The 19,893-nt window shown below is 38.4% G+C and overlaps 1 protein-coding gene across 1 annotated transcript in view; it reads left to right on the top strand.

Moving 5' to 3' along the window:
• Positions 1-19,893, top strand: part of SCML2 (Scm polycomb group protein like 2) — a 65,888-nt gene that overhangs the window by 19,605 nt on the left and 26,390 nt on the right. Inside the window, exons 4-7 of the mRNA XM_032442346.1 lie at positions 591-661; positions 6,540-6,774; positions 11,298-11,386; positions 12,759-13,002. Of these exons, the coding sequence (XP_032298237.1) occupies positions 591-661; positions 6,540-6,774; positions 11,298-11,386; positions 12,759-13,002 (639 nt within the window). The remainder of the gene's footprint in view (positions 1-590; positions 662-6,539; positions 6,775-11,297; positions 11,387-12,758; positions 13,003-19,893) is intronic.

Genomic DNA, 19,893 nt, shown 5'->3' on the forward strand with positions numbered 1-19,893 from the left:
TTACTTTACAAAGAGAAACCTTTATCAGACTTCTCATGAAAAGAAACAAAGATGCTGTTGGAATGTTATGCTAATTCTTTTGATTTATAGTGGACTGGGGATAGTGGTTCTCAAGGTACATTTCAGTAGATGCTAAGTGTCTGTGCTTTTTCCTGTATATTATTAAATTAGTCCTTTGAAGTTACCATTACCAGTGCTGCTGTTCCTCCCACTGCTTGAGCGATGGGAAACTAAGATGCAGAAGCACAGAAGTGATTTTATGGGGATGTCTGGGAGAGCATTCTTGTGCAAATAATTGAGTCTAGATATCCTGACTTGTTTCTCTATATGTGGAGCACAAATAGAAGAACTTGTGGGTACAAGTATTTTCCTGTTGTGTGATTCCCCTGTTGACTCTTAAAGCTACTTCAAAGGCTTTGTATTTTTTGAAGTTTTCATTTTATTGTAATGCTGTTCTTGGGGAAACAAAAATATTCTTCAGATATTTGGGTGGGTTCTTTACTGTCTCTTTCCCCAGCTTACCTCTTAATTTATGTTCCCTTTCAAAACTGTCCATATAGCCCTTTTTTTTTTTGTCTTATGTCTTCCAGAACAGTTTAGTTGGGATGATTATCTGAAAGAGACTGAATCAATAGCTGCCCCTCTACACTGTTTCAAACAGGTATGCCAAATACTATTTTGCAAGTGTGTGTGTGTATGTTTACATGTTATGGGGTGATGATATGGCAACTTTTACATTTGGACTGTTTGCAGACCTTGACTTCTTTTGATCCCTGTTTATCAGTATCTTACACTTTTGGTAGATACCAGCAACTGACATTTTCCATTGTTGGTTTCTGTCTCAAACCAGATTTTGAGGGTTTCATTAAAGCTGTAGCTTTGGACTCTCTTTAAAAGAGAACAGCATAGAACAGTCTCATTGAACCTCAAAAATAATTACTGTTTTTTTTGTTTGTTTGTTTTTTTTCCCAGTAATATTAAAGGATTACTGTAAGAATTTGAATTTGACTGATAGTGAAAGAAGACTTCCACAATCCTGTAACTGGAAAAGTCTTTTCAATTCTGGCTATCTATTAGATGTACAAAATGTATGTATATATGTTTTTGTACATGCTGGAAAAGTTATTGGCCACTTATTTTCTGAATCTCCCAAATACTGAAATGATATAATCATAGAATGGCTTGGGTTGGAAGGGACCCTATGGATCATCAAGTTACAACCACCCTGCCAAAGGCAGAGTTGCTAATCACTAGATCATGTACTAGATCAGGCTGCCCAGGCCCCCATCCAGCTTGACCTTGAACATGTCCAGGGATGGGGCACCCACAGCCTGTCTGGGCAACCTGTGCCAGCATCTCACCTCCCTCTCAATGATTCTGTGAAAGATGTCACATTTTAACTCTTTCAGATCCAGTTGATTTTTACCAAGGTGTAATTGCAGAATGGTTTGTGTCGGAAAGGTCCCTTAAAGGTTTCATAGTTTCATAGTTTCATGCGGGTTGGAAGGGACCTTAGAGATCATCGAGTCCAGCCCCCGGTATTCGAGCCTCTGTGTAGCAGAGCGGCACTTCTACCACTTGCGCCACAGGGGGGATTCGAACTCCGGGCCCCAGTGTTGCAAGGCGACGTCTTTAACCACTGCGCCACTGGGGCACACACAAAGGTCATCTGGTCCAACTCCCCTGCAGTGATCAGGGACACCTATAGCTACATCAGTGTGCTCAGAGCCTCATCCAGCCTGACCTTGAATGTCCCCAGGTACAGGGCATCTACCCACTCCTTGGGCAACCTGTACCAGTTCTTCAGTACCCTTATCATAAAAATAAAACTTCTTTATATCAAATCTAAATTTCCCTATTTTGGCTTGAAACCACTTCCCAGTGTTCTGTCACAGCAGACCCTGCTAAAGAGTCTGTCCCCTTCTTTCTTGTACACCCCTTTAGAAAGGCTGCTATCACATCACCTCTGAGCCTTCTCTTCTCCAGACTGAACAGCCCCAACTCTCTATGTCTCTCTGGACACACTTAAACAGGTCCACATCTCTCCTGTGCAGAGCTATGCTCCATCCTTTTGTCTCCTAGCTTCTACTGATAGTGGGTCAGTGCTGCTGTGACACAGGTGAAAGACTTTGCACTTAGATTTATTGAACCTTTTGAGGTTCTCCAGAGTCCAGTGCTTGAACCCATCTAGTCCCAGCTGGACTGGAAAGGAGTGCAAAAAATAACAAAATGTCTCCTACAGGTAGATCAACCAGAAAAAGATCCTGAGCAGCTTGTAGTCATTGATGACCACACCCACCAGATTTCAGTGATGCTGACTATACTGTGGTTTTCTAGTAGCACAGTGGTTTCAATAATAGGTAGTCACAATAGATACTAAATTTTAAAGAATACATTAAAAATTTAGAGGAAAGACTTTTTACCAAGACTTGTAGTGGCAGAAGAGATGACGGTTTTCAACTAAAAGAGAGTAGATTTAAACTGAATATAAGAAGGAAATTCTTTCTTATGTGGGTGGTGAGACACTGGAACAGGCTGCCCAGAGGAGGTGTGGATGCCCCATTGCTGTAAGTGTTCAGGGCCAGGCTGGATGGGGCTTTGGGCAACCTATTTTAGTGGCAGGTATTCCTGTCCTTGGCAGGGGAGCTGAAACTAGGTGATCTTTAAGGTTTCTCCAACTGAAATATTTCTGTGGTAGAATATAAAGGAAATACTGGATCTATAATGAGGAAAACTATATATCCCTGAACTTAGTGTAAAGTTTGGGTTGTCAAAGTGATATATATGCTAGATCAACAATGAAGAGTGAGTAAAGGTAAGCATTTCAAAGATAGGAGCTAAAAAGATTGAGTTCACTGATGAGTTTGCATATGTTAACTACAATCTCAAGTTAATAGAATTCAGTAGTGTTTGTCATTCATTAAGAGATATTAAGGAGTTTGTACAGAGGGTATTAAGCGTTCTGCTTTACACTGTGCTCTACAAGTTTGATTTCTCCCTACCTGATGGTTTTATGTGTATTTACAGATGCAATTTAAATCTACCATCTTGTTTGAGCTAATGATGTTCATTTATTCATCTCTTTGGAGAATGAATCAACATCTGAAGGCGTTTTTCTCTCTGTAGGAGCAGCTGGAGTCCAGTATGTTCCCAAGTTGGAGTGTCTGACTTAGCTGCCAAAAAATTATGTAGGATGAGTTTCAGTAGGTACACCTTCCATGTATTGGGTAGATAGGTGCTGAAGGAATTGGGTAGATAGGTGCTGAAGGAATTGGGTAGTTCAAGTTGATAGAACTGTAATATATGCGAGAAGAAGGTTGGTTGTGTCCAAGAAGATATCTTCTAGGTCTTGTTGGCAGTCTGATAGTACTGTGATAGTGGCTTCCACCAAGGACCAAGCAAAAAGCAACAAAGGAATAATCTGAAGTCCTGGACTAATAATATGAGGAGAGGAACCATCACTCTGTATGTAATTTGCAGGAATGGAGAACAGAGAAAGATGAAAGCAGATGGTAGCATTTCCTCCTATTATATCTTGAATCTCAGCTTTCACTTTAGGAGATGAGGATAAAGGACAAAATACTCCTCTTGTGCTGCTTTCAGTGAGGGAGGGCTAAGAATAGCAAAGTCCGTAGCTCTTTTTGAATGGATCAATCACCTATAATGTATCATTTTCAGAATTTAATTCAACAGTGTGTGTTTTTTTTTGTAGTAGATACAAGCCCAAGGCAGAGACCCCAAGCCTTGCTTGGGTAGGAACAGGGCAGTGGTATATTTCTTGGTCATACTAAGGTAGTGCCATATTCATACCTTACAGACCATGATGACCAATGCATACACTCTTGAGATATGTAGCTACAGCAGAAAGCTGCTCAGAAGCCTTTCCTTGTGTCTTTTGTATGTTGACTTCTTTGTGAATGATGCTTGGGAGGCCCTCACCGTACAACAGAATAGCATCTCAAAGGTGATTAAATAATATGGGCTGACTAAGATAGATAAATCTGAGTGACTTGGATTACTTTAGGAGTGCGTGGGTTGGAAGGAAGAGCCTTCATGTCTGTGCATAGCAAATTTCAAAACAGTCTGCATATTCAAACTACATTTCTTCTAGGATTTGACCTTTAAGTAGAAAGTGACATGCAGTGTTAATTATTGCAGAGCCAGCTCTTCTCACTAATTAATGTTTGAAGGTTTTAGAAACTAAAGTGCTTGAGCTTCATGTAGGACTAATTTGACTTCTGTTGGCTTGCACATGAACTGTACATGTTGTTATCACTCTGTGCAATGAAAGAAAGACACTGCTGTGGCCAGCCAGAAAACAAGCAGAGAGAGGCTTTATTTGACAATTATATCCAGAAATTGTGACTTGTGGGAATATTACAAAGTTTACATTTTGTAGTAATTAAAAATGACCTGGGGAGCAATAGATTAAAGTCTCTACCGTAAATTAAGATACAGGCATAGACTGCTAATAGGAATTGATTAAAGTATTTATCTTAATTTAGAATGTATTTTCTTTGTAGCTCTCAGTTGTTTCTAATTACTCCCTAAATTTTTGAAGCATTCTACATCCCTTTTTCTCACCCTTAAACATTTTTTTTTTCCAAGCAGTTGAAAATGTAAAACTCTTTGGGTTATTTAAGAGCCTTGTTTGAAGCTCTGTTCTAGCTGGTTTTGTTATTTTGCTATACTATAGGAACTGGTATGAAGGAGTTACCTTTTTTAGAGCTGTACATTGTGTTGTTGCTATTTTAACAGGCTTACCTTTCCTACAAACAAATAAACAAACTCCATATTTTTTCTATTTCAATTGTCTTTCATGGTTGCAGAAAATAACAGCTTGACAAGCAATGTCCGGAAATTGAATTGCCCTTTACATTTAATATGCTCAGTCTCCCCTTTCAGGCAGCCTGCTGTCTAAATGCAGCGCTGGCAGATGTTGTCCTCAGTGCTCACTGAGTATTGCCTGTCTCTTTGTTTTCTGGGCTCTGGTGCCTACAGGGCTCCTGATCTGGGGTCTGCTTGGAACATTGCACCTGTACTCCATAGAAAAGACAGAGCAAGATATGTTTTTAGAAATTAAGTGCTGTGGAGACAAAATATCACTAATACCTGTTTAGGCATTCATGTTGTGAATGTGAATGCCCATGTTTGTGAGCCCTCTGCCTGCCTCCTGTGTTAGGATTCAGGTTATGTTAGCTACAGGGGTAAAATGGCAAGTGGAAGGCTGCCTGTATCGTTTTTGGCATCTGCATTAGGGAGCAGCTTTGACCTAGATGACGTACAGAGGCAGGCTTCCAGGAGAACAGTCATCCTCTCCTATGAGTAACCTCAATGCTTGGCTTGTTTAACTTGAGGAAAGATTGATCAGAAGGGATGAGGTTGCCACATGGAAACACACTGCAGATTTTTTTCATATTTTCGAAGATGCAGAGAGAACTGGAAAATTGATATTGGTAGAAGTTTCCACAAATAAATTCAGGCAAAAAGTGAGAAGATGTCTTAAGGGAGGTAGAAAGATTGTTCTAGAATCTTGCTAGAGCCAAGGTGAGTCATGCAATACCAGTTAGTCTTGATATGAAATTGTGATCATTGTAAGATGTTGCTATTGCCTACAGGGTTCCATTAGGCAAGTAACAGGACTGTGATCTGGTTCATCTCTACCAGTGCTATTGTGTGAGCTCTTCTGTTTTCCTAGTAATATCTCACTAAAGAATATTCTCCTTTTCTAAATTATAATTTGTAACAAAAAAATTCAGCTGAAACACCAAATTGCATCCATCATCTCTTCCTTGTGCTGGCATCTTTTTCAAAAAATCTGATGCCTGCTAATTAAATTGGCATTTAATTGTGTGCGTGTGTGTATGAATGTATTCAGTTCCCTGTGAATGAGCTCAAGCTGCAGTTCCTATCTTTGCACAGTTTTACGTGACTGTAGAACTGTTTCCTTTCTGTAAAATACATTTAACAGTAATTCCTTCTTCTGTTTTCTTTCTTTTTATTCTAAGCTTTTTTCAGGCACACAAACGCTTTCTTGCCTGAAACTTTCGTAGTGCCTAGTGCAATAGGGTCCAAATTTTGTTTTCATTTGCAAAGTATTACTGTATTTCTTACGAATTAAAAACTAATTAATATTTTTTTTCTCTTAAAAAAAAAAAAAAGAAAAAACAATAAAAGCTGTCATGTTTCCTGATATTCTTGTTTTTGTTTCCCATTCACTTCAAGTATTATTCATTCTTGCCCCATCTTTACATTCATGTTTTTGCAATATTCCCGTCTTACCCATCCTGTCTGTGCCCATGTTTTAAAAAATCAGTTGTATTTATGCAGCAGAAGCAATCAAGTACTTGAAATTATGCTGCTGGGAGGTTATCCAATCTCCTTTCCTGATTTAGTCCTGAATGCTGAAAGTTCAAAGTCTTCTTTATATTTACCTACTTTTATGAAACATTTGAATGAATGAAAGCTGTATATTGAACTGGCTGGAAATTTAGCAATGCAAACAACAATAACAAAAAGTCTTTTATCTCTTACTGTAGTCCAGAATTCCACCTACAAACGACTTCAAAGTTGGTATGAAACTGGAAGCCCACGATCCTCGCAACGCTACCTCAGTTTGCATAGCTACAATAATTGGAATCACTGGTGCCAGGCTGAGGTTGAGACTCGATGGAAGTGACAACAAAAATGATTTTTGGAGGCTCGTGGACTCCTCAGACATACAGCCCATCGGGACCTGTGAGAAGAAGGGGGGCATGCTACAGCCTCCTCTTGGTAAGAGACAAAGCTTCTGAACTAATGTCTATGGAGCAGAGATATTGTATAGTCAATTCTACCTTTTTGTCATAGTAAATTCAGTGGTACTAGCACAGAGGTAAGTGAACTAGTTTGGGGTAAGTGAATTGTGACTTTTTCCTTCTTTTTTTTTATGAGGAGATTCTTTTGAAATAAGAATGAGCAGAATAATTGCTTTTTTGCTTTAGTTATTTAGTGAAGTTCCTTAGTATTAAATGGTAGTGTCTGTCAGCTTTTGTAATGGTGACATGCTGTCACGTACCCATTCTGAAACTTCACTGATACATATACACACCCTACCTTATGAGTACATATGGAGGCAATATTTTATTGCTTTTTGTTGTTCATGGCCCTTTTAGTAGAACTTAATAAGGACTAAGTTGGGTAAGGCTGATCACCTTTTTTGACTCTTCAGTAAAGCAGAGTGGCCCAGTAGAAGACACTTGCTGTTAAGCCAAGTGTGAAGTGCTTAGCTGGACTGCATAAACTGCATACAGTTCAGGGCAACCTGAGTTGAGCACATAATTTTCTTGGGCACTGAATGAACTGTGATCTGAGAAAGGTAACGACAGGATTTCATCAGGAAAGAGCCTCTCCAGAGCTGTAGCAAACTGCATGTGTTTTTCATTTCCTCAAGCTGACACGAGGGGGGGATGTTTGACCAATTTGTTGTGTCTGGTTTGTGAGCACGACAAATGCTCATGAGCAAGACTGCAGCTATCCTACGCTGAGAAATAGTCTGCAGATTTATTTTTTTGCCTTCCATGAGCGGAATGAGCCACAACAATACGTCTCCCAAAACTGAGAAATAGTGCTTGAGCTTAGTGAAAATTAACTGAGAAAGTTTATTAAACGGGGAGGTGTTCAAGGAATTCCTTGCTATACAATGAATACTCAAAATTAACTTTGACCAACAACTGTGAGTAATATAACCGTGGCATCATTTTTCTCTTCTGTGATTAATCTGTCTATTTAGATCTACATTGTTGTACTGTTTGGTAGGGCTTCCGCTTCTGGGTACAGAAATCTTTAAAGAAAATGATATTTCTTATTAGTTTGAAAATAGTTCTGCTTTTCAAAAGCAAGAAAAGTAATGACCAACTTTCGTCATAATTCCACACACAAAAAAGCCCAAAACAACAAAAAATCACCAAACACAAACAGTTCTACAACAGCAATAAACCTCCAATTCTTTTATTCTGTTATCTGCATTTATAAAATGCAAAAAATAATGTTCTTAACAAAAGAAGTGTACTGTAGCCAAGAGATGATTGCTGCTGTTTTCCACTCTTAGGGTTATAAACTTACTTCTTGCTTTGGTGTCTTCTAACTGTGACATGTGACAAGGCAGAGGTGTAGTAAAGATCACAGATTCATTAAGGTTAAAAAGGCCCCTAAGGTTGTAAAGTCCTGTCATCGATCCATCACCACCATACCATCAAACCATGTCACTCGGTGTGTCATCTACCCCTTTGAACATCTCCAGGGATGGTGACTCCACCACCTCCCTGGGCAGCCTGTGCCACTGCATCACCACTCTTTCTGAGAAGAAATTTTTCCATCTTCCTCTGATAGAATTATAGAATCATTGGTATTGGGAAGGTTGCTGTGCTTTCTCTTACTGACCTGAGGAAACTCTTCTACCGTATCTATTAACAGATTCCAGATCTTCTGTTGGAAAGATAAAGTGAAAAAGTATAATTTCATTGCAGTGCAAAACTTGATTAGCTTGCAGACAGGCAGACTGATACAGCAGGAGTTCACTTAGCCAGTAAGTTGCTTCATGTAGATTGTAAGGGTAAATATTTTTGTGCTGTTATGCTGCTTTAGATAAAGGTAAGATAGGCAGCTAGGGCACCAGTCCACAAAAAATATTATTTGAGATAGATACAGTCTCAGCTCAAAATGGCTTTTTTTTTTTAATCTTTTTTTTTCTTGTGAACATGGAGGTTTTGAATGAAAGCATTTGAACTTCTTGACACTGAAGGGAAAAGATTCTGATTTGTTTTTATTTTGTATTGGAGAAATGACTGTTCAGCCTCTCTGAAGTTCTTGGTAGAACCTTCTAGAATGAATGTGGTGTTTCTGTTCTTTCATCGCACATGTATGTGCGATGTATAGCTTTTGTTCAGTAGCACGGTGCCTTTAAAAAAATGTGTTTCTAAACTGGCGAGATGAATTAAACAGCTCTGGATTCCGTGTGATGAAGACAGTTGAGCCATTAAGAAGAGAAGATTTCTGAGATCATCAGTTGAAAGGTCGATGACTTCTCTTTGGATTTTGTTTCTTACTCCTGTTGGATCAAGCTACTTGCAGAGCAGCCCCAAACAAGCAGATGTTTCCCTGCATCCCGGAATGCAAGTTTACCTGCTCTCAGAACAATTGCTGTTACTCAGAAAAGAATGGAAATGCCATTATTTTTCCCTCCTGTCTAAGATTTTTCTAGAGATAGGCTGAATTCCAGCAGTGAAGCATTCTGGCATACCTAGATAAATTTTTGAAAAAGCCTTCTTGGCAGCTTTACAGCATCCTGTTCCTGGGCAAAGCTGGGAGCTAATTGGGTGTATAATTACCTCCTGTTAGACATTTAAGCAACTGATTTTATTTTATATATTTTTTTTTTCCTGAGTGGTAGGGAACCTTCTGGATACTAATGTTCTATTTCTCTCATAATAGATATTCCCTCCTACCTCATCTTTGCATAGCTTTAATTATGTACGTTACATAAGGCATTTTAGAAAATGATTAGCATAGGAAAGGGTCCCTGTTTTGTCTTCTCTTTTTCATAGGTGATTTTTTATGGTTTTGAGAACTTAATGTTCTCAGCAAATTATGATGAAGGTAACATTTACTGTGTTTTTACCAGAATGATCTATAGGCCAAGTGCAGTTAATTGAAACTGTTGTTTAGCTGTCATTCCTTTTTCTTTGTGTATGTGTCTTTTCTGAGCTAGCTGGTTAGGAATACTGTATTTCAGTAATCACACATGTTTAGACTGCATAAAGACTCCGGTATGAAACCAAGACTGATAATCAGCTCGGTAGTCTTCAAATTATGACACCATTTCTCAGTCATGAGCTTTTTATTAATTTAGGTGTTGCGTAGGTAGTTTCAGTGCATAATTTTTCATTCAGCTAAAGATTGCTTAAAGCTGTAATTTGAAGAATGATTTAAAAATATAATCCACGTGATTCAATTTGAGACTACTTAATGATTTAAATGATCAAGAATTGCCGAATACATTCCACCTTTCTAGTGGCATTCTTCCAACAGACTCCTCATGGTTCAACTGTGAGGGAGCTCATTGGTTCCTGGCACATTCTGGTAGTAATTGCTTTATGGAGAAATTTCCAATTCTCTCTATTATGTCTATTTGCCTGTAAAACCGTGCCTGGCATGTAACTGTAAAAGATGGAGTAAAAACGTCTACTGTGTTACCTTATTTTTACTTTAAAACATCCATTTGGTAAGCAGTGTAAAGGTTGTCAGTTCGTTTTTTTCTTTGTTTGTTTGTTTTGACTGGAAAGCAGTTGATTCTGAAGGAAGATTATCTGGAATGAGAATATTTTCAGCCAAACCTTTGTTCTACTTGCATCGAGTAGTTCAGCTAAACAAATTTGATTCTTGTTTGTACTTCCTATTCATTTGTTTCATGAGGGATACTGGAGTAGAAACTTCTAGTTTGTGTTTTTCAATGTGCTATATGCATCTATTACAGCCATTATATGTTTCTTCTTCAATGTTATGTGTTCTTTGTTAAGAATATTTATTTATTTTAATAGATGATGGAGAAGAAACCAATTGGTCATCTTCTTTCCTGTGATCTGATGAAAGATTTAAAATAGCCTTGAAAATAAGAGTCTCTATTCAGTATATGTGGAGCTGAAGAAGTCGTTTGAGAATGAGAAGTAGCCCTGTAAAGTAAACTGAGTTATTTCTGAGTTAATTTTGCTTGGGAAGTTCCACTGAGCCAGGGACTGTGGGATCTCCTGTGCTAGAACTCATGTGTTGGTCAGTCTTAAATGTTTATTCCCAGGGAGGTGGTGAAGTCATCGACCCTGGAGGTGTTCAAGGAATGTTTGGACGTTGTGTTGAGGGACATGGTTTAGTGAAAACTATTGGTGATGGGTGGATGGTTGGACTGGATCATCTTGTTGGTCTTTTCCAACCTTGGTGATTCTGTGAAAAGCTGTTACTACATTTATTACACTGTTTAGCCAGAGATCATTTCTATTGAACTATATATATATATTAATCTATCAAATCACAAACTAACAATGGCTGATTCTGTAAGCAAACCACTCAAAATGGAAATGCAGTGCACGGTTTTCTGTACCAGCAGCTCCCCTATCTGGGCTTTCTTGGTTACTTCTATTTTGTCCAAGTCCAAAGTAGAGGGAGTCAGGCAGTAGTAAAGCCAAATTGACATCTTTTTCTTCTCATTGTATTTTACAAACTGAATGTAGGGATGTTATACACAAGTAATTTTTTGTGTTACTTAGGATTCCAGATGAATGCATCCTCTTGGCCAATGTTTCTCTTAAGAACTCTAAATGGAGCTGAAATGGCACCTGCAGCATTCTTTAAGAAGGTAAGAAGAAAAGGACTGCTAGTAAGCTGTTGGTCTCTGGTCACATTTTTTATTGAGAATGCCAACATATCGCCTATTGTCTGCAGCACAAGAAGGCAACTATTATTTAAAACTGCTTTGAAATGGATTGGCAAGGTACAAAACTAGACAAGAAGTGGTCTGCTTCTAGTCCATTGGATGGGTATCTCCTTTCCTGAGTTGAGACTTTTGAAGTATGCTGTGTTGTCTAGAAAAATGTGTTAGCACATTTCTTGTGTCAGGGATTGAAGACATGATGCCTTGTCTCACATTTCTTAAAGGCGTCATACTCACATTGTGATTATGCACAAGATGAAAAAAATTTTTCTTAGAAGAGAAATCCTTGGAACAAAATAGTGCTTGGAAACATTTTGTTAAATGTTTTAATTGGGTGCATTACTCATTATTTAAAATGTAATGAGGAAGATGTTGACAGTTGAATAAGCTCTTCTGCCTGATTTTTTTTTTTTTGTTTTTAACTATTGTAAAACTGCACTGTAACACAAAAAAATATATACTGAACAATAGTGGTATTAAAATGACATCTTCATTTTTTTTGTTACAGTGCTGTCAAAGAGAATGGCTTCATTTCTGATACTGAGGTTAACATTTAAATGTATGTCAATAAATCAGAGAGTTAATTTCAGACCTGCCATGTTACTTACATGTTTAACTTCATGTAGTTTTCTGAGGTGTGTAGAATCAAACTTCCCAGTGGTAGCCTATCAGCATGACTGAGAGGATTGTTTTTTGGAGGCTGAGGTTCCTGATGTTGAGGCGGTAATTCAGGTTCCCTTGTGTCACCACTTCTGCACTGAGGATACATTTTTGCTTGATTATTTTATTTATTTATTTATTTATTTTTGTTGACTTGATTTTTGCTTCTCTTTTATCTACTTGGAATTGGTTTGAGGCAGGCTTAGTTAATAAGAGGCCTATAAATAATGTCCAGTGCTAATGAATTTTTCATGGACTAATTGAGAGATGAAGCTTTTACCAGACATTTATCAGTCCTCAGAAATACCCATTCCTTGCAAATCTTCTCTTCTTTTTTAGCATGTGATAATTTCATGTTAGTGTCTTTGCTGTCCTGCTGCCCAGGCATAATGTATTGGCTGCAACTTATTTCTTATGTAAATACTTTCAGCACAGCCTTGCTGTCATTGGGAATTTTGCTAATTATCCTAACTGTGTTTGTGGGAACAGAATCTAGATTTTTGTAATACAGAAGGGGAAAAGCAAATATGACACATAAGTGAGTTTCTTTGAGTATCTGTTATAACTTTTTGATAGTACTAAGAAATAAGAATGTTGAAGAAAAACAGAGGTGTTCTGACTAATGTTTTTTTTGTAGGAACCACCAAAACCTGCGACAAACTCCTTTAAAGTTGGAATGAAACTTGAAGCTATAGATAGAAAGAACCCATACTTGATTTGCCCAGCAACCATTGGAGATGTTAAAGGAGATGAAGTTTTTGTTACGTTTGATGGCTGGAGAGGAGCATTTGACTATTGGTGCAGATGTGATTCTCGTGATATTTTCCCAGTTGGATGGTGTAGCTTGACAGGAGATGCATTACAACCACCAGGGAACAATGGTAAGATGGTTAATAATATTGCTTAATTGTTTTTCCCTCAATTACAGCAGAATTTTAAAAACCAGCTGGCTGTATGCAGATAAGAATGGAGATTTGATTTGCGAGTAGCTGAGGAGGGTGAAATATTGTTCAATTTTCTTTCTGTAGTTTAAAGCAAATAGAATACTTTCTGGGAAGCAAGTTTCTGTGTTTGTAGCAACTCTGGAAATGTTTTAGTTAATATTTACTATGAGAAGGGCTTCTGGTAATCTTTTTTGTGTGTGTGTGTTTGTGAAGAATCTTGGACTTAAGATAGGTTTGCTGTTGGTATTGCAACTTTTTAATGGCATCGATATATTATCTGCAGCAGTACTTTATATTAAGGTAACTGCTAAGATTGTAGGTTTAAACCGCATTTTTAGGAGGTTTTTGCTTCATACTCAAAAAGTTCTGTCTCAGAGCTGCCTATTCTGAATTTATTGTCCTCATTTTTTATTTATGGTTATGAGTATGTTTGGTAATAGAGTCCATTTAACCTGTGGCAACCTTGCTTTATAATATTCGGCCACCTACCCTGGAAAAATGGGAGATTAAATAAAGAGGAATATTGAATGTAATTCCTCTTCTACTCTTGTATTTCTGTAATGCAAGATTTTTCTGTCAAACTATGTGGGCTTTGCTACCCTTTCTTTCTTCAGATTTGACAGAAATTAAGATTTTTGTAGGTGGGAGTCGTATTTTGGTTCAGTAAACAGTACTTTAGAACAGTAAAGCAGAACAGTCAGTACTGTTCACCAGAATACGTTGTTCTAATGGCGAACATTTTTGCAGCTAGTGCTAGGTAAGGAACAAGCAGACTGGTTCCAGCTCCCACTGAAGTACAAAACGAATGGGAGCAGTGAGGCGAGAAATCATTCATTCCCCCTACTTTTTCCTCTGTTGTTTTTCTCAATCCTTTGCCAATGGGTCAAGAGTGTGTGGAATATCTAGGCGATAAAAGAGTCCCTTTCTCAGCTGCTTGTTTCCTCTGAGACCTTACTCTCACTTACCTGTCCGTAATTGCTGTCTACAATCACGGCCAATAGGTCACAGCAACTGTAATTTAGTTTAGTCCATGGCACTAGATTTCAGCCAGGGAGGAATGATGTGTGTAGCTGTGCTGGCAGATCAAAGATGGGCAGGTACAAAATCACAGTGAGAAGGGAGGGGGAAGTGGGGTGGAGGACAGTATAGATTTGATCAAAATAGCACAGAGTCCCAAAGTGGCTACAACCTCAATGTATCTGTATTCCCAGTCTGCAAAGTACTTGCCTCAGCTTCTTCAGAAGGCCGACTTTTGTCTTTAGGAGTCATAAATAAAGTCTGTTTTTATGATAAGTTAGTTTATGTCAACTGGGGAGAAATAAAAGGGCTTTGTACAAAAGGGATCATGTAAGTAGGTGATGTATGTTTTTTTTTAAGATACTTTTGTGACTATTTAAATTGCTGACTCCAATTGCATCTTCTAGAAAGAAGCATTATGAAATGTTTAGTCTACTCCAGTTTCGCTGCTGGAAAATGAACAGTGTTTTGAGACAATGTGTACAACACTTCTCCTGCCTGATTAGTGTTTGATGGACATCAAAGAGTAGTAAAATAATAAATTTGATTAAATATTCCAATTGTTCAGATAATAACATAAACACAATTCTTGAGTATGCTGGAATTTGATGAAGGGTGAAAGACCTACCCAAGGAACTCTGGATTCTGTTGTGTTTTTTTTTTAAATGAAGAACAGTAACGCTTTAGGTACTGATAAAACCCAAGGTCGGGTTTTTGCAGATATTCTAGTCAAAACTGGAGAATTTTGGAGACATGGTAGAAATGGGTGGCAGGGAGGTGAAGGCTAAGGGTTTGGTTATGTGCAGTTCTGAAAGTGCGTGCAAGGCTAACTGCGCTGCACTTAAAGTTTTCAGAACACTTGCAGTTTTGTTTCTTTTTTTCCCCCATTTGGAGCAGGAAGTTTGTTCTTTAAATTTTGCTTCATGAGTACGTTACATGCATTTGTCAAATTTACATAGCTAGATGTAATACTTTTTGCTCTCAGGTTGTTTTTCAGGGTTATTTGATTGCTGTTGTAGCCATTAAAGAACTGTAATGATAGTCCTTTATTAAAATGTAAATAGTGGCTTCAAGGAGAGTGTAATCAGGTCATTTCAATTCAGAAATATGATGAAGTTGTCAGGATTCTTCATTAAGTCACATTAACATTGACTACTTCTGTTAAGGAGGAAAGCATGGCAGATAATATATTGTAGGAATCCGCTTGAAATATTATGGTATCATTCTGGCCCAGACTTTTTTCCTGCCGATTATTTGAGTGTTTCTGTGTTCAGCTACCACAATAGAAAGTGAAAATAATTGACTGAATATGGCTTAGATTTCAGAGCAGATAGAGGGGAAAAAAATTCGCTTTTTTGTAATTATTATTTTTTTCTGGGGGGTATTTAAACATGGTAGATAACAAGATAATGAACTGAAAACAAAACAAATTTTAATTACCAAGAAAAAACAATATCCTGTAATCTGAGTAGGAAAGTGATAAGTTATGCTTTAAGTTTCATCCATACCTATGACAACAGTTTCCTGCCTTGAGACTTATATTTTTAATGTCTGAGAGAGAAAGTGCAGTAATGGAGATGATCTGAAAATTAGGGAGCATTTTAATGCAGTTTACTCTCTTAGGATGCTCTGAGAGAATGTAGGACTTCTGTCTTGGGTAGCTCTTAAACAGTTTTAACACAGACTTCTTAGATATGGGTTAATTTATTCAAAACTAGATATGTGGTGTATTTAGTCTTTTTAGCCTTTTATTCTCATGATTTTCATTGGTATAGAAAAAATAAGCTTAGGAGCCAAGACACAATTAGTAGAAGATAAAATGGGGAAGATAAATAAGACGTTGTTCTCTTTGTGATGTTCAGTCCTTAATCTTGTTGATGTTTTGTCTGTGTCCTTTTCATCAAATGTGATTGAATGGATGTAGCTTGGTGTCAGTGTATATGCATAGTAGTATGAAATGTAGTTGTTAATATTTCTACTAGCAGAAACTGTACATAGCTAGTATTGTAGTTGGCTTCCTTAAAAGTATCTAAGACAGTAGTAATTTATGTTGAATGTGGTTTGACAGCATTGCTTGATGTCAGGTTGACCTGCTAGCCCAAGGTTAGTATTTTAAGGATGCAGCAGCTTGTGTTATTCCATGTCACATAAGTGCTTTTATGATGACTTTTTGCACAGGAGCACGAGTGTGAACTATGACATGATAGTGTCTGCTGGATGAATGTGAAGGACTAACTGATCTGTGAGGCTTTTTCTGGTAGTGGCTCAAAGCAGATAGCTGAAGAAAAGCGTAAGCATGCAGGAGAGAGGTTTTCAGAAGTATTCCTAGTATCTGGCAGTCTAGAAGCCGGTAGAACCCAAGCCCCAGATAATGCCTTTATGCTGAGTATGGCTAGGCAGAGTTTGATCATTTTGTTCAGTTGTGTTTTGGAGCCATATGAACTTGTAGCACCTTGAGCATCCCATAGAAGGGAGTTTCCTGCAAGAGGGGATGACTTTTGCCTTGCTGGTAGTCTGGTAGTTTCACTTTTGTGTCTTTTAGTTCTTGTACTGAAACAGCTTCTTGTACTTTTAGTTCTTGTACAGGAAGAGTGGGTGAATACTCATTCCCTAACTTCTACTATCGGTCATGTGTTTTTTTTCTGTGTCCTCCAAACAGTATCTACTGCAAACTTACAAAATCCTGTTCTGTTTTCTTGTACCTTGCTCTAGGATGAGTTTAATTCTTCTGTTCACCTTTGTTATTCTGTATTGTTTTCATCTCAGCTCTGCCATTTTGAGCTACTAGAGCCAAAAGTGTGCGAGGATGTCTAAGACTTAAAGGCATTGTTCTGGTTTCTGTTTTGTTTTCTGTTCCTTTTACAATTGCATTTGGGATTCTCATTGTACTGAGCAATGAATTAATACTGCCATAGAAATATTTATTTTAATTCCAAGATGTTTCTTCTGTAATGCTTCGCTGTTTGCAGAAGCTCGATTATTTTTAATTGCTTGAAACTGAATTTCATCTTTTACTTCCTCACCTGCTGAGCAGCAGCTCAGTTTAGCAAGGTCTTTCTTTACTCAAAGAACTGTTTTGCATTGGTTGCCATTGTATGCTTCACTCCTGTTGTAAATCATATACAGATAAAATGCACAAGACCAAGCAGGAATGTCATCAGGATTTCTCTAGAGACCTCTTGACTTTGGATATGTCTATTTGTTCCCGGTCACTGCTTAATATTTTCCAGTAAATTCTTTAGGAAGGGCCATGAAGGTCTTCTCTCATATCCATTGTTAGTTAAGTTTGTTAGTTAAGAGACTATTATGTGAGATCTTGTCAAATGCAAGCCCACAGACTACGTCAACTGACTTTCAGTCATTTGATTGCCTACTGATTAATTAATAATAATAATAATAATAAAATTCTAATGGATTTATGAGATGTGACTTTACTCTACAAAAGCTGTGTTCAGTTCTCCATCAATACATTGTGTTTATCTTTGTGTTCACTACCTTGGTTCCTGTACCGTAGTTTTTAACAACTTGTCCAGTACACATACCACGTGTCTTGTCCATAACGTTTCTGCCTGGGGGACTGGCATCATCTTAGGTACCTTAATGCCTCTGGACCCGAAGCAGTTTTGAAGACAAACTTCATAGTATTAGTTTGGACATACCACTTTTTATCCTTAAAACTTCAATGGGCTGTCTGCCCAGCCAGCTCTGCTCTTTGTTTCATCTCTGATTCCTGACCTCTGCTACTGGTACTTTGTGTCATGAGCTTGTTTGAAATCCTTGTGAAGAAGGGTTCTGATAAAGGAACTGATGTCAGCTTCCTTGGAGCAAACACAAAGACAAAAAGAACAGTTGATCTTGTTGCTTTAGTGTTACCTTCTGCATTTTTTCTGAAATTTGATCATCTCTTTGGTTCCATGTAACTTCTGCTTTTGATATACTTCGAAAAGGCTTTTTAAAGTCTGGTACCTTTTGCATGTTTTTCTATCATCTGTTTTTCTGAGCCAAATGAAATGTAATGATGAATGAAATGAAATGATGTCACAATAACTGTATTTTCAGCTGCATTGTTCACAAATGTGCAACATCATTGTAAACTGCAGTACTGCTCTATACAGGAAGCATTGAAATGACCTCAGAGAGCACTACAGTAATATCTATGAAACAACTGTGTTGTTTAAAGTAGCAATAAATAAATAAATAAGTATAGTAATCCTTAAGTTTCATTATAGAAAGAAACATGTTGAATTTGCACAGTCTCATACTTCTGGAGATTTCATGTTACTCTCAGTGCAGCTGGCTTCTTTCTGTGAGCAGGTCACAGAAGTTAGGCATACAGTAGGTAGATATATGCTGTCTTCAGAACTGTAGATGAAGAATTCTGCAGTGCTTCAGGCTAAAATCTGATTTGCCACATTCTCTCGCTTATTTGGTATTAATGTTTCTTGGCATCATGCAGCAGGGTCTGGATGCTGCTGCTACAGGGCAGAAATCATTTACTTAAAAATAAAGGTTTTACCTCTCCCAAAGGTGTGACCTTATTGTAAGACTGGTTTTGTCACCATCTTAACACACTTATGAGGTAACTGTAATTCTCTTTCAAACTGCAAGTGCTCCAGGCACATCTGATTTTTTTTCCTGTTACATGGAATTATTTTATTTTTTTTTTTAAATCTGCTCTTAGAATAGAACAGTTCAGCTGGAAGGAACCTTCAGAGACTACCAGGTCCAACTCCTGACCATGTCAGGGCTAACCAGAAGTTAGAGCGTGTTACTGAGGGCTTTGTATAAATACCCCATGAACACTGCCAGGCACAGGGCATCAACTGCCTCTCCAGGAAGCCTCTTCCAGTGTCTGACCACCCTCATGGTAAAGAAAACTTTCCTAATGTCCAGTCTGACCCTTTCCTGGCAGCTCTGTGCTGTTCCCCTTCTGCTGTGAGCTCCTGGGAGCAGAGCCCAGCACCTCCCTCTGCCTCCCTTCATCAGGGCACTGCAGGGAACAGTGAGGTACCTCTTGGCCTCCTCTTCCCTGTACCCTCAGCCTCTCACAGAACATCCCTTCAGCCCTGTTACCAGCTTTGTTGCCTCCTTTGGATGTCTCCATGCACCTTAATGTCTTTTTTGTGTTGTGGAGCCCAGAGCTGCTCATGATGCTTGATGTGAAGCCACACCAACAGTATTATAGCAGGAACATGACCTCCTTTGGCTGCCCGGCTGTGCTCAGGATGCACTGCTGGTTGATGCTGAGCTGCTGTCACCAGGGCCCCCATGTCCTTTCTTGTTGGCTGCTCCTCAGCCACTATCCTCCCACCTGTGCCTGTGACTGGCATTATGCTGTCCCAGGTGCAGCATGTGATGCTTACCTTTGTTGAGCTTTGTGAACAATGTGTCTAGATCCTCATCCCTCCAGGCAGTCAAATGCACCTTCCAGTTTAGTGTCTTCTAGTCAGCAGGAACCTCCTGAGAGTCCCATAACCTTTGGTAAATTGTTGAGGGAGGTCCAGCTATAATGTCTGCATACTCCTTCATTACTCTGGGCTGAATCTCAGTAGACTCCATGGACTTAGGAACACAGAGCTGGTAACAGCTGTTCCCTTACCATTTTGGCGACCATAGATCAAAAGTCACTGCTCCCTGAGCTGGGGTCCTCAAACACTGTGGACCAGGCACCCTATGATCTGTGATTGCTATTAAATACTATGATTTAAAAAAGTCATTAAATGCCTCTACCTTTTCCTTACCCTCACTTATTAGGTGAACATCTGCTTCAAGTATTAGCCCCATGCTTTCAGTTTACCTCCTTCTACTGTT

This window comes from Coturnix japonica, chromosome 1 (assembly GCF_001577835.2).
Source record: "Coturnix japonica isolate 7356 chromosome 1, Coturnix japonica 2.1, whole genome shotgun sequence".
Taxonomy (NCBI): Eukaryota; Metazoa; Chordata; class Aves; order Galliformes; family Phasianidae; genus Coturnix; species Coturnix japonica.